This window comes from Sus scrofa, chromosome 6, assembly GCF_054392235.1.
Source record: "Sus scrofa isolate SSC_HxYL_T2T_F1_AM1 chromosome 6, Sscrofa_HxYL_maternal_Yorkshire_Landrace_v2.0, whole genome shotgun sequence".
Lineage (NCBI taxonomy): Eukaryota > Metazoa > Chordata > Mammalia > Artiodactyla > Suidae > Sus > Sus scrofa.
In genome coordinates, this window is record NC_139388.1 from 117,075,832 (window position 1) to 117,091,542 (window position 15,711).

General features: G+C 39.7%; 1 protein-coding gene across 1 annotated transcript in view; it reads right to left on the reverse strand.

Annotated features, from left to right (window-relative positions):
* Nucleotides 1-15,711, reverse strand: part of CDH2 (cadherin 2) — a 232,270-nt gene that overhangs the window by 187,095 nt on the left and 29,464 nt on the right. Inside the window, exon 2 of the mRNA XM_021096205.2 lies at nt 13,168-13,279. Within this exon, the coding sequence (XP_020951864.1) occupies nt 13,168-13,279 (112 nt within the window). The remainder of the gene's footprint in view (nt 1-13,167; nt 13,280-15,711) is intronic.

Here is a 15,711-nt window from a genome sequence, read left to right on the forward strand (position 1 = left end):
AACAAAGGATGCGTCCTGTTCTTAATTGCTTAGTTTATTTAAATGGTTGCCTTGAAAAATAATAAATTAAAATTATTATTTGAGATGGGTTAAGCAATTAGGACACTGAAATATAAAACAACTGAGCTTCTGAGACCACAGCACTAATAGGGATTGAGAATTCACGCTATCTACTAATTTGCTAATTATTAGTAATGTGACAATACCATACTGGGACTTTATCAGTTTGAGTAGTTAGTGGGAGATTACCTCATAAGGGAACATTTCCCTACAATATTAATGCCACAAGATGGTTTAATAAATGTCTTCTACATCAACAGAATAGATGACAAGTCAACAAAAGATGCCATAGCAGATCTAAGTGACTGAGCTGAAGGAATAATTACATATATGCATAATGTGAAAATCTGCAAGGTTTAATTTCACAAAGGAGCAAGGAGAACACCAGCTCTGTCGAAATTTTTCTCCGATTATTTCATTAAGGTGGCCCATTATTTTTGCCCTTTAAAGCCACACAGAAGAGCGACAAAGAAACATTTATAATTTAATAATTACCCCAAATTGGGACTATTTTCCCCACCACCACAGCTAGTAAGTGTGAGCTGAGTACTGGCATTTTCCAAGGCAATGCCGAGTGACTTCCTTACCCTGAAGAGAAAACAAATATTTGTGGAATAAATGCTGGGAACACCAATACTCCCCAGGTTTCTGAGAATTTCCACATGGATACTTTGTTAAATTCATAATACCTGCTAATCTGAGAACACTCTTTAAAGTGAAATTCTGAAATGAAAGACAAAAGTAAGAATGAACTCATCCTTATGTGTCAGGTTTGCAGAGGTCATTCGACAGACTGCCAAAGAAAGTCAAGGGCTAATATGCAAGGAGAACTTCAGGGAGGCCAGTTGCTGCCAGAGGAAAATCAAATGCAGTCTATCAAGTGCTTTCCCTCTGACAGAAATGCCTTTGGTTAAACAGGTGCCCAGGAAAGAGGGGATTGCAGCTTTAGGAATTAAAACTTACGGCCTATTTTCTTTGTTGTAATTTTTTTTTCTACCAGGCAAATGAAGAATCTTAGTCTCACCTTACTAGCCTTTTTTTCAGAATTTCAGAGTCTCCTTATCTGAGCATCTGGTAAAATAAATCTTCAAATGTTTAAAAACAAACAAGAAATATGAATAGTGGACACAGATGCATTCTAATTGTTCACATGAACAAAGGTTTCATCCATATTTTATTTATGTATTTATTCATTCATTCATTCATTCTTTTTAGGGCTGCACCTGCAGCATATGGAAGTTCCCAGACTAGGGGTTGAATCAAGCTGCATGTGTCAGCCTACGCCACAGCCACAGCAACTCTGAGCCGGATTGCAAACTACACTGTGAATTTCACAGCAACACCAGATCCTCTGAGCCGAATTGCAAACTACACCGTGAATTTCACAGCAACACCAGATCCTTAACCCACTGAGCGAGACCAGGGATCAGGCCCGCATCGTCATGGATACTAGTCAGTTTCTTAACCTGCTGAGCCATGACAGGAACTCTTCCATACTCTTTTAGATGCTGATCCAAAGCTTTCCAAACAAAGACAGAAAGGGGACTTCTACATAAAAAAGCAATTACAGAAGAGGTAACATACAATCTTCAAGGTATAACACCTCTAAAAACCCATCTGGATCTGTGTTTCTGTCATGGAAATCCATACTAAGTCAGGTAGATTATAATCACCTGGAGTTCACCTGTAAAAAAACCTTAATGCCTGAAAACCAATAATATTGGTTTTAAAAAAAAGAGATTTAAGAGAACTTTGCAAGAATAATTTCCTGCACTTTTTAATACAAATACTAGAAACAAAAATTACACTTGCACTTATGAAAACATATAAAAAGTGCAGAGCCGCATAACAGTCATTAAAAGGTAGTGCAATTAAAATGGATGAATTCATATGTTACTGGGATATTCCTCATAGACTGGAAACCTCACATGGAGGTGAAATGACACAGGGTCACAAAGACTAGCTGGCTGTGAGGCTCAGAGGAGGCACATTCCGGGGAAAGCCACAGGTCCTCAAAGTGGCAGGTATTCTCGATTTCACTTTTGTAACAACAGAGTATGATGCCAATTCCATTTGGGGGGAAAAAATAAAAAGCCTGAAAGGCAGTTCTCCCCCCAAATAACAGCAAACTAATGCATCCAAAAAGGATCCTAGTCCACACTGAAGAAGGGAAAAATAATGGAGAGAAGGTAATGACTTTCCTCTTTCCAGTGAATAAATCACCATCAGATTGATCTATAAAAGAATCAACAAGGAACAATTAAAAAAAAGCAAAACATTAGAATCCTGCAGAGACAGGGTTCAAAAACACAAAATTACTGAAGGTAGAAACAAAACACACACACACACACACACACACACACGCGCACACGTGTTCGCATCTCCAAATGCAATGAAAGAGCCATTCAAAAGATTCATCTCTGGAGTTCCTGCTGCGGTGCAACAGCATCAGTGGCGGGCATCTCTGGAGTGCTGCATTGAAGGTTCGATCCCTGGCCCAGCACAGAGGGTTAAAGATACGGTATTGCTGTAGCTGCAGCATGGGTCACAACTGTGGCTCAGATCTGATCCCTGGCCCAGGAACCCCATGCCAGGAGGTGACCAAAAAAGAAACAAAAAGATTCATCTCTGTTCCATTTTCTGTTAATTAAAGGGATAACCATCTATTGAGATAAAAGTCCTCAAGATGAAATGGAGACTCTGTAACACTTACAGATGTAATTTAATAAGACATGTGCATTCTTGAAAATAGGTGATTTTTTTTCTTTTTTCTTTTTTTTTTTTTTTTTTGCCCACACTCACAGATGCAAAAATTTCTGCTCCAGGGATCAAACATTTGCCACAACAGTGACCCAAGCCACAGCAGTGACACGTCAAGTCCTTAACTGCTAGGCCACCAGGGAACTCCAAGGTGATTTTTATTTCTCATTAAAATGAATGAAATTCATGTTTTCAGCAGGAATGTCAGAAAGTGATAAGCAAGGTGACCTAAACCTCCTGTTATTTATGACTACATTTATCTGAAATGGGCCTTTTCTCCATTGCCTGACATGAAGAAATCCAATTTTAAGAAAACCATAGACCACGAATTGAAATAAAGCCTTAACATGTGTCTAGAAGTTGCTGCAGGCTGACATTCATCAAGCACTTTTTGGTCATTTAAAAGTTTAAAAGCACGTGCATGTGTGTGGTTTATTCCATTGCCTGGGCAGCTATGTCATCTAAAACTTGTAGATGTTATCATATGCCTCTTTGTTCAAATGAGGATTGAAAATAAATACTGGCATTGATTCCTAGGGCTTCTATGTGTCTGGGTTGCCAGTTGGGGTCTCCAGATGGTGTTGAAACTGGGGCCTTTTTTTTTGAGGGAAAAAAAAATCTACTTATAAGTCTAACATTTGAGTTCAAAAATCAATTTTTTAAGTGCAAGGTGGTAAGCAGTCATCTGAAAAACACCTATGAGTTTTCATTAACCACAGTCTTAACAGGAGCCAAAAGAACAATGCATTGATGCACAATATCAAGTCCACACCAAAGGCAAGAAAGATGCCTTGGCAGTGCGGGCAGGACCAGAAGGTCTGTGTTCAGTCACAGAGGGAAGTTCAGTTTTCTCTGTTTTTTTTTGGGGGGGGGGTTGGAGGGGGTGTCTTTTTAGGGCCGAATCCTTGGCATGTGGAGGTTTTCAGGCTAGGGGTCCAACTGGAGCTGGAGCTGCCGGCCTACACCACAGCCATAGCAACATCAGATCCAAGACACATCTACAACCTACACCACAGCTCACAACAACCCCGGATCTTTAACCTACTGAGCAAGGTGGGATCAAACCCGCAACCTCATGGTTCCTAGTCGGATTCGTTTCCGATGCGCCATGACGGGAACTCCTCAGTTTCCTCTGTTTGAAAAGAAAGAGTAAACCAGAATGTTCAAACACCACTGAAGACACTGATGTTCAGCCCTTGGCACTGATGTACGGAGCCAAGGCAATGCTGTTCAGGTATTTCAAGGACCTCTCGAAGGAAGTTTCCACTACAGTGATTCTGCCTGTCTTGTTGACCAGCACTGCCCTGTTCCTTGAAAAAGACCTGGCCCGTGACAAATGATCAAAAAATCCTTCCTGTTCAATGAAAAAGGATGAAACGAATGACCCCCGAGCAGAAGGGGAACGCACTCGTTGCTCCGTGCAATGCCAAACGACGAAACAGGCACCAGTGGGAAAAAAATGTAGGAACATATGTTTCGGTTAAACTTTATGAGAAATCACTTTTTAACAGTGAGCGCTTTCCAGCGAGGGAGCAGACTTTGTAAAGGAGTGATCTCTTCCTCCTGGGGGGGAGGGAGGAGCAGCAGTCCCCTTGCAGAAACTGGATAACCATCTGTCAAGGATGCTACAGCAATGAAAACACTGTTTACATCATCGAACACCACAAGGGTTGCATTTTTATCCTATCTGCCATTTCTGTACAGCAAACCTTCTGCTGACATAAAATCATCAGGCTGAAAGGAAGGAGTTTTAAAACCCTTTTAGGAGTGACTCAACAAAATGTGTTAGAGTGATTCCCAAATGCAGGTACATGAAAACATCTGTGAAGCTTGTCACGAGCACAGATTCCTAGGTCCCGCCTGATCTCATTTCTCTAGTCCACTCCGTGCTATTGCCCTTGTGATTATCGCCTGTCTTCTGCACCATCACTTCTTCCCTCCCTACTGGAGCCTTTGCCATCATCACGCACACACATTATGCCCATCTTTAAAAAAATATCCTTGGTTGACCCCCCACCTTCCCTCTCCAACCACCACCCAATTTCTCTTCTTCCTTCTCAAGGGAGACGCCATCTGTAACCAGCTTCCCTCCTCCACCTGAGCATAGAACACACTCAAATCAAAATGCCCTGTTCCCTCGATGTTGTGAAATCCAGGGTGAACTCTAAGCCCTCATCTGAGTTAACCTTTCAGTAGCATTTGGCACAGATGGTGACTCCCTCCCTTTGAAACACTCTTCACCTGCCTTTGAGGACACCGCATCCCACTGAGTTTTCATCTCCCTCCCTGATCACGCCTTCTCAGTCTCCATTCCACCTCTTAATCCTGGCTTCCTAATCCTGGAGTGTTCAAAGACTCCCTAAGAAACCACTTCTCTCTTTCTCTGGTTTTCTCCTCACCCTCAGCTCCCCTTAGTGATTTCACCCTGGGTCGTGGCCTTGCTTCATACACTCAGTAATCCCCACTGTAAGTGCAACGTGCTCCACTAAACCCCAAACCCACATCTAAATGTCTTCTCACTACTGAGTCCCCAGACTCAAACCAAGTTCCCAGTCATTCCCATCACAGTGACTAACTTCCTTCCCAGGGCTCAGACCAAATGTCCTGACCCCTCTTTGCTCACATCATCCATCCAATCCATCAAATCCTGCCAGCACTATTGCCAAGACATGTTCTGAGAATAAAGCTGGACTTGTAGCTCACACTACAAACAAAAATTAACTTAAAATGGGTCAACGACCTAAACAGCAAACCTAAAATCATAAAAATCTTAGAAGAAAACACAGGAATACATCCTTATGACCTTGGATTTTTGCAATGGAGTCTTATTTTTTTTGTTTCTTTAATGCTTTTTTGTTTGATTTTTTGACCACACCCTCCACGTGTGCAGAAGTGCTGGGGCCAGGGATTGAACCAAGGCCACTGCAGCGACAACACTGGGTCCTTAACCCACTGCCACATCAGGGGACTCCCACAATGGAGTCTTGGATGTGACACCAAAAGCAAGAGCAGTCAGAGAAAAAATAAGTAAGCAGTACCTTATCAAAGGTAAACACTTTCATGCATAAAGGACACTATCAAGAAAATGAAAAGACAATCTAGAGGGTGGGAGAAATATTTACAAATCATATATCTGAGAAGGGTCTAGAATCTAGAATACATAAAGAAATTTTACAATTCGTAAACAAAAGACAATCAAAAAGTGGGCAAAGGACCTGAATGGATATTTCTCCAAAGAAGATATATGATGATACACATGAAAAGATGCTCAACATTGTTAATCATTAAGGAAATGTCAATCACAACCACAAAGACGTCCCACTTCACACTCCCCGGGATGGCTGTAATCAAAATAAACAGGAGATAACAAGTTTTAGCGAGAAAGGGGAAAAACTGGAACCCTTGCATATTGCTAGTGGGAATGCAAAATGGTTCCGCTCCTGTGGAGAACAGTCTGTCGGTTCCTCAAAAAGTTATACACAATTACCATATGCCCTCTTAATTCCTCTCCCAGATATATACCCCAAAGTACTCAAAAAAGTACATGTTTGCCCATGTTCAAGCCAGCACGATTCACGAAAGGTGAAAAAAATTCCAAATATCCATCAACAAATGAGGGGTTAAACAAACAGTTGGCAAATTATAAACTGTATACACTATACATACATACAATGGACTATTATTCAGCCAACAAAAAAAGAGTGCAGTACTGATACAAGCTGCAATCTGGATGAACCTCTTAAACCAGTATGCTAAGTGAAAGAAGCCAGACACAAAAGGTTTGTGAAACTGGGGAAAGTATTTGGAAGAAAACGCTTACTGGATAAGAGGTTTTACTTTGAAGTGGTAAAAATGATTTGGAATTAGATTTGAGGTAGTGCTTACAGAACATCAAAATGCACTAAATTCCACTGAATGGTTCACTTTAAAATGGCAAATTTTATATTATGTGAATTTCAGTTCAATAATTTTTTTTTTTTTTTAATAGCCAGAATCCACCCCCTCTTCCTATTTCTACAGCTTCAACCTTGGTTCAAGCCACCACTTCTCTCACCTAGACTATCACTAGCTTCCCTAACTGGTCTCCTCTTCCATTCTGATTATCACCTTTGGTTTTTCTCAACACATAGCCCAAATAATACTGTTTTTTCAGTCAGGTGGCAGCTTATCTTTGCTGAAAGTCCTGCAGTAGCTTTTTACCTCTTCATAGTCAAAGCCAAAGTCCTCACAGTGGTCCACAGGACCCCCCCCCCAATGTGACCTGTTATGGTACCAGACTCATTTGACCCCATCCCCTACTATTCTGTCCCCTTCCCTCCCTAACACCGATCACTGCAGGCTCCTTGCTGCCGTTTCAACATTCTAGACACACTCCAGCCTCAGGGCCTTTGCACTTGCTGTTTGCTGTATTCTGCATTTTTCCTCCCCCAGTTATCTAGGGCACTTGGACCATCTCCATCATCAATTCTTATTCAATGATGTATCCCCTGGCCATCCTATTTAAATAGCAAAACCATATAGTCTCCTTACTTCTCTTCTCTGCATTACTTTTCTCCATAGGATGTATACCACCTACCATAAATGCTACTTATTTATTAGTTCTTATGTTGATCTTATTACATAGCTTTAAAAAAAATAACTACCACAAGGTAGTAACAAAAAAAAAGTTCTCTACTCCTAAGAATCTACAGGGCTGCATTTCATTTGTAACTCCTAAGAGCTTGTCCTTAGTATCCAAGAGAACAATCCTGGTATTTAATGCCTTTTCTTGTAATCAGTTAGAAATCAGTAAAGTGCATGGAGCTGGCCAACTTCATACACAAGATGTTCATACATTTACTTTTTAAATATCTTAAAACATTTAAGCTTCAATGACAACAACCAAAAAAAAAAAAAAGATTTATCAAAATAAACAAAACTAATTAAAACAAAAGCCAAGGTTTCCTAGCAAATTAATACAGGCCTAGAACAAAGCAGAACTGCGTGAAACATACATGGCTTCCCAATTCAGTACTATGTAGTGTACAAAAGCACTCTTCTTACTTGAAAAGCAGTGCAACTGTAGAGTCCTACTCAATAATAAAAAATGCTTCTGTATTATGTAAAGATATCATACACCAGCTTCCTCTGAGCATGTTAATGCAGGCAAGCCTCAATCAGTAAGTAAACTAATCTAAATCAAATTCCATCTAGTTGAAAATAATCATCATGGGCTGCCCAGAGTTGGTGAGTATGAATGTATTACTGAAAATGTTCTCGGTAATTGCAGGTTGCTATTTATGTTGACCAGAGTTGGAGTTTACTTAGCGAGATGTCTAAGCAGACAGACCACCACTGCAAAACACACAGGAAAATCACTCTTGACATCCACACTAAAAACAGCCTAGATCCTCTCTGCAAAGTCACAGCATGGTTATTTTATAGTGTCAGATACACTGCTGGCGACAGAATGAAAATTTATGATTGCAGTTATTTTATTTGCAAGTAATGTGCTACCACAAGAGATTTTTTCTAGTTCAGTGGAGTGTAAGTGAAATATTCAAGACTAAATATTATTTTCTGAAGCCCTAAATTTTTCTGCTTGTAAACAGGTACGCACAAAATATTCACGGTGACAATTGCTGAAAGATATTTTTTAATCGCAGGGGGGTTTGTTTGCCCTAGAGTTACCAATTCCCCAATATGCTTAGTAACACACAAGCCATGGTGTTGTAAGAGGACCAGCTCTAAGATAAACCTATCAAAAGACACATGGATGGTAGGTTAGTTTTCACTCTTCTCTGTGTTATTCCATGATGGATTGTTCGTTCTTTCTTTCTTTTCTCTGCACTTTTTTTTTTTTTTTTTTTTTTTTTTTTAGGGCCACACCTGAGGCATACGGAAGTTCCTGGGCCAAGGGTCAAATGAGAGCTGCAGCGTAGGCATACATCGCAGCCATGGCAGCACCGGATCTGAGCCGCATCTGCAACCTATGCCAGCTTGCAGCAACACTGGCTCCAAGTGAGTCCAGGAATCTAACCTGCATTCCCATGGACACTATGTCAGGTTCTTAAATGGCTGAGCCACAGCAGGAACTTCCGTGATGGTTCTTATTTTCTTGTTTTGGCCATACCCTCAGCATGTGGAAGTTCCCAGTTCAGGGATCATTCCTGAGCCAGAGCAGCGACCCCAAGCAACTGCTTCACAAGAGAACTCCCCATGAAGGTTTTCTATCATCATCACATCATCACATCATCCTCATCCTCATCCTCACTAAATTAGGTATCAGGAAACTCAGGTTCTAATTCCAGATCTGTAGCTAACAATCTAAAGAACTGTATAATCAGGGGAAAAAAGCCTATAATCTCTCTGAGCTCCAATTTGCTTATATGTAAAATGAAGGGGTTGGCAAGACATGCTTTTAAAACAGAATGGAAAAATGCAAGGTAAAAAAACGATGACCTAAATATATTAAAATTGATCCTAACTTATAAAAAGGCAAGTACAGTGAATACCACTGGATAAAAAAGGAATGTTTTTCACCTGAGGGGAAGTAGGCATATGAAAAACATTTTAAAATTCATTGGTAATGAGGATGGAGAAAAGAACTAATACACTTTTAGACCTGTAAAGAAGAGTCCTAAAAAAATGTAAAAAAAAAAAAAATGTGGTCCTACTCTCCATTCCCTTTGGCCTAGTAATTCTACTTTTGAACATAAATCCCCAAAGAAAATATCCCTCAAGAAAAATCAAAGTTCACTAAAAAAGAATCTCCATAGCAGCACAATATGTAAGAGAGAAAAAATGGAAACAACCTGTAAGTGCAAAAATAGAGGCACATTTAGGCAAAATCTGGTTTTGCTAACAAAATGGAACAGAGGCCCGGATAGTCATTTTTTTAAAAATACTGAAGCCTTTTCAAAAAGAGTAGAAACATTCAACATGATATATAACATGAAATATGGAGGTTGATCACAAAATACATTTGCCTGCTTTCTAATTTTACCAAAAACTCACAGATGAAAACCAAAAAAGACACAAGAGGGACAGAACTAGCTCATTGTCCAATCTTTCTATAAAATTCATTACAATGGCAGAAAACAGAAGGGCAGGTGGGGAGAAGAGGACACTCTCTGGACAAGAGTCCAGCTTTTGCAACATGACTATAACACCTTCTGTCTTCATCTAATGCTTAATATTTTTCAAGCACCTTCTCAATGATTGTGACTTAACTGTCTGAAAAAAAAAAAAAAAAATCAGCATTCAAGGCACCTCTGTGCCAAAATGTTAAACTCTTGTGCAAGGTCTAGTGCGCTGGGGATGTATCTAATGAAACCATCCTATACATACTGTGGGACTACTATTTTCCTGTCCCCCCAAATGTTAATTTCACAATGGGAAATTAAAGGAAGCATCAAGAGTTAAGAGTTGTGGAGTTCCCATTGTGGCACACCAGAAACAAATCCCACTAGGAACCATGAGGTTGCAGGTTCGATCCCTGGCCTCACTCAGTGGGTTAAGGATCCGGTGTTGCCATGAGCTGTGGTGTAGGTTGCAGACACGGCTCAGATCTGACACTGCTGTGGCTGTGGCATAGGCCAGAGGCTACAGCTCCGATTAGACCCCTAGCCTGGGAACCTCCATGGGGGTGGGTGTGGCCCTAAAAGGACAAAAGACAAAAAAAAAAAAAAAAGAGGGTTGTGCTTTGAGAGTGTAAAATCAACCTTAATATAGTAGAACCTGCCTTGAGGTAAATGCCTTGGAAAACTGTTACATATTTATTAGGCACAAGTATTTTTTTCCTTAAACCATGTAAATCACAAAACCATACCAAAAGTGATCACTCTGGTTGGCCCACCAAGAGATCCCTCTCAGCTTTAGACTCTACAAGGTGAAGGCAGTTACTGGAGTACAAAGAGTTCATGAATGTAATTACAGCACTGTATTCACTGGGGTTCAGTGTATACACCTTTCAATTATCTTCTCACTAAAAACTCCAAAGAGATCGAAAAGGTTAAAAATAAAAAAACCTGGAATTCTTCTAAGTAATAATTCTCCACAATAAGCGTAACAGGTAACAACATTCCCATAAAAAGAATGTTGATGTTTCACAAAAGCCTTCCTCCTTCCAAAAAAAATCGGGGTTTTTTTTGCTACTAATCAATATCATGAACTTTATCTTTTAAGCATTAAGATGCTGGTGTCCTTTAATATATTCTACAATATTAACGATAAAGGAAACAAGTAATGGTGTGTCGTGAGAGAAACAGTTTTATTAAAAAAACTAAAAGAGGGCGTTCCTGTCTTGGCGCAGCAGAAACAAATCCAATTAGGAACCATGAGGTTTCGGGTTTGATTTCTGGCCTCGCTCAGTGGGTTGAGGATCCGGCATTGCCGTGAGCTGTGGTGTAGGTTGCAGAGGTGTCTCGGATCTGGTGTTGCTGTGGCTGTGGTGTAGGCTGTCAGCAACAGCTAGATTCGACCCCTAGCCTGGGAACCTCCATATGCCAGGGGTGTGGCCCTAAAAAGACAAAAGACAAAAAAAAAAAAAAAGGCAAAAAGATAAAAATGGTAGCAACTGGGCATACCAAAAGTGTGGAAACTCTACTAGAGCCTGTAATACACACTTCCCTCAGAGATGGCTAGAGCAGAGAGTCAAAAGTATTTTCAATCTTCTATTTTTACATCTCTAGCAAAGTCCTAAGGTTATACAAAAATGACCCTGGCAAGTAGCTGAGCCCAATTTCTACTGTCACCAGCATCATCTAATAATTAGAAAAGAGGTTCTCAATTTTCAAAACTACTCAGCATGCTAATGTATTTCATGTTAAATCAGTGGTTTCTAGTGACAGACCATGTGTTTATTTGTGACCAGCAGATTTCAACAAGCTTTTGGCAAAAGAAACTAGGAGAAGGAATTATCCACTTAAAAAAGAATATCAAAAATAAAATGAAAAATGCAACAAATTCCACCAACACCTTCGATCTGCCTGAAGTATTCTTTAGAATTGCATCAATATATTTTTTCAGTACTCAAGTAATATTTAAGGTCACACAGGTCCCAGGATGCCACCGAATAATTTACAGATGTAAAGATAACAACAAATGTGCAGAACTCCAAGACTCACATCAAGTTTAAAACAAATCTACACACTTTGACTTGAATTAAACCTCTATTTTGTCAACCATTAACCACTAGATAAGACAGCAATTCTGTGCTGAGAGACTGATTTAACATTTACTCATTAAAATATCATGTAATGAAGCAGGGATGAGAGGATGTCTTAAAAAAATCAATTCAGAAAGATCACATAGGAGTGAGCAAATCACAATGAGACTAGAAATGAAAATAAAATGATAACCTGTACCAAAGAATCTTAGTAGCTAAGGGCCATTTACATTTCAAAGTCTTCTGTCTGTGGTATTCTTAAGTGTGGTACCACTAAGGTTTGTCAGAGCTACAGAAGCACTTCAATTAAGGCTCTGTGGTAGAGTCCTGTGTAAATTAATTAGTTGAGGTTGCTCAGATTTTCTAAAAGCAGCTCTATAAAGCAGCCTCAGAGATATGCACGATTTGTATGGAATTAGAATTTAAATACAACTTACCAATCAATTCTTCTTGCTTTCCCATTTCAATGACATTTTGTGTAATGATAAATAAGTCCATGAAAATATTACGAAGCAAAATTTTATTTGCTTTCAATTAGAGATAATAGAAGGAGCTTTCAATTTCAAGTTTTAGTTCAGATTTTATCTATATTTATTGGCAAAAGTTTTCCTATGATAGCTATAATGAACTTGATCCATATTTACATAGGAGACTATATTCGAAACTCACATATATTACAACTAAATCAGCTATCTAGTAATTTCCATGAACAGTGGCATAACAAAAAACATGGATTTGATGCTCCTGCCTTGAGACTTGACCTGCTAAATCTGTTAAAGTTTGATGTGTCTTAGCAAAGATAATATTATAGCAATTTTTGTGATTCAAAATACTAAATATAGGATGGCTGTAAATCATTTTTAAAACCGGTAGTATTGGATGTTAGGCAAATACGAATTTTCAAAATCAGTAAAACGTAGGCAGAAGAACTGTAAAAGTAAACTGTACAATGGTTTCCAGTGGCAATGAAAAATGGAAGATCCCTGATGTTTTCAAGAGATCAGGAGCCTTTCAGTTATACACCTAAGAGATTCATGAGCCCTTCTGTAATTCTAAAATAAAGTCCCCACAGTCTCATTACAGGGACTGTGAAAAATTCCTACTTGTGGGACAGTAGAGATCACTTAGAGACTTTTTAACCGTGAACATTTTCAAGAGTTTAGACGCTGGGTGTACAAATGTATCTTTTGAGATCATACCATTGAGAAGAGGCTGTCCTTCGAGCACATCCTGGGACAAGACGGCGCTGTAAACATCTTCAGGGAATCCAGTCTTGCATAACGCAATCTCACCAGAAGCCTCCACAGACGCCTGCAACGCAAGGAAAAAAAAAAAAAAAATGTCGCCATGATCGCTACCTCCTTCGATGGAGACACATTCCACTTGGCACAAAGCCTGGTTTTTCCCACTAGTTTGTACAAATAACCCCTTTGTTTGCAGAGTGGTTACAATGAGAATGTAGGGGGCAAAGGGTTAATCCTTTTGATAACTGGAGGAGAAGAAACAAATCCCACTTGTCTCATCCAGTAAAATCTAAATAATACACATTCCAGGTTCTTCTAAGGACTGAACATTTCCATGAAAATGGTCATTGTGAATGAAGAGCTTTCCAGTGAAGTTGGGGCGTCCGGAGACAGACAAAGAGTTTTGAGGCACCACAAATCACCATCACTAACTTAACTTTCCAAGGAAAACTGACATATTCAGGTAGATTGACTTTTTTTATTTTTATTTTTTTATTTTTTGTCTTTTTTGCCTTTTCTAGGGCCGCTCCCACGGCATATGGAGGTTCCCAGGCTAGGGGTCTAATCAGAGCTGTAGCCACCAGCCTACACCAGAGCCACAGCAACGCGGGATCCGAGCTGCATCTGCAACCTACACCACAGCTCACGGCAACGCCGGATCCTTAACCCACTGAGCAAGGCCAGGGATCAAACCCGCAACCTCATGGTTCCTAGTCTGATTCGTTAACCCCTGTGCCACGACGGGAACTCCTAGATTGACTGTTATATTTGCATCTAATTCTCTAGGAAGTTTGTTTCAATATACCCCGGAATGAAAAAACAGAATTGCAAGCAATATACTTCCTGCAGGATACAGAGCGTTTTATACCAAGTAAAACTGGTCAATTGAAAGTATATATTCCTCTATATGGTATAGAACTTTTAATTGGTTACTAGATTTCCATTGTTCCATTGGTATCAGTGGCATCACACAGAAAGGCAGGCCTAAATATAGATTCTCCCTGTGGACCTTCAAGATCACTGCAATTCTCTTTCTCTCAAACCAATCAGTGTATGCAAACCCAACATCGAAACCATTCTTAGAACAGAAACAGACTCCCAGACATATAAAACAAACTTGGGGTTACCAAAGGGGACAGGGGGTGGGGTAGGGATTAGCAGATACAAACTAGTATAGATAAAATACGAAAAGAACAAAGTCCTACTGTATAGCACAGGGAACTATACTCAATATCCTGTAATAAGCCAAAATAGAAAAATATGAAAAAGAATATGTATATAACTTTGCTCTACATCAGAAACTGACATATTATAGATCAAATATTCTTCCATTTTTAAAAAAGAAAAAATTCTTAAGAAAAAAGAAAGTGTATATTTCTAAGGATTCACAGACACAGAAAACTAATGGTTGCCAAAGAGGAAAAGAGGGGAAGGGATAAATTAAGAGTTTGGGATTATAGCAGATATACACTACTATATAAAATAGATAAACAACAAGGACCTGCTATATAGCACAGGGAACTATATTCAATATCTTCTAATAATCTATACTGGAAAAGAATATGAAAAAGACTATATATGTACATTACATATATATATATATATACATATGTATGTATAACCAAATCACTTTGTTGTACACCTGAAAATAACACAAGTGAACTATACTTCAATTTAAAAAAAAAAAAGGAAGTGTGTATTTGTCTACTTTGAAGGGCTGGGATATGTTCATTAAATAAAAAATACTACAGGAGTTCCTGTCATGGCGCAGTGGTTGACGAATCCTACTGGGAACCATGAGTTTGCGGGTTCGGTCCCTGCCCTTGCTCAGTGGGTTAACGATCCGGTGTTGCCGTGAGCTGTGGTGTAGGTTGCAGATGCAGCTCGGATCCTGTGTTGCTGTGGCTCTGGTGTAGGCTGGTGGCTACAGCTCCGATTAGACCCCTAGCCTGGGAACCTCCATATGCCGAGGGAGCAGCCCAAGAAATAGCAAAAAGACAAAAAAAAAAAAGCTACAAGTATATTTCCTTTTTATACTTAGAAAGTATCTTGCCCTCTTCCTCTCTCTCATCACATATACAGGTAACTACGCAGCAGGCTTAAAATTCAATCCTACCAAGCGCTATCCACCTACCCCTCTGAGTTAATTTCCCTACTTTTTTCCTACTTCCTACTGACATCATCAGGATGATTAAGCCTTGGCAGAACTCATGCAGCATTTATATGAATTATAAAAATCTTTGCCCTGCCCTGTGTGGATCCAAATATAGGAGGAAGAGAGTGGACAGGAGCGGCCTGAGGGAGGAAGTTCAGCGGTGTAGGCCCAGGCTTAAAGCAGCTGCGCTGGTGATGAGAACCAGAAATTAGGACAAAGGAGAATGGGAGGCCCCAGAATTAGAGGGGCCTCAAAGCAGTTGTCTCAATGAAGCAATACAGCTCAGCTTCGAAACTACCTCCTGGATCATGCATGTGAAGTGTTGCAAATACTGAAGTTGCAAA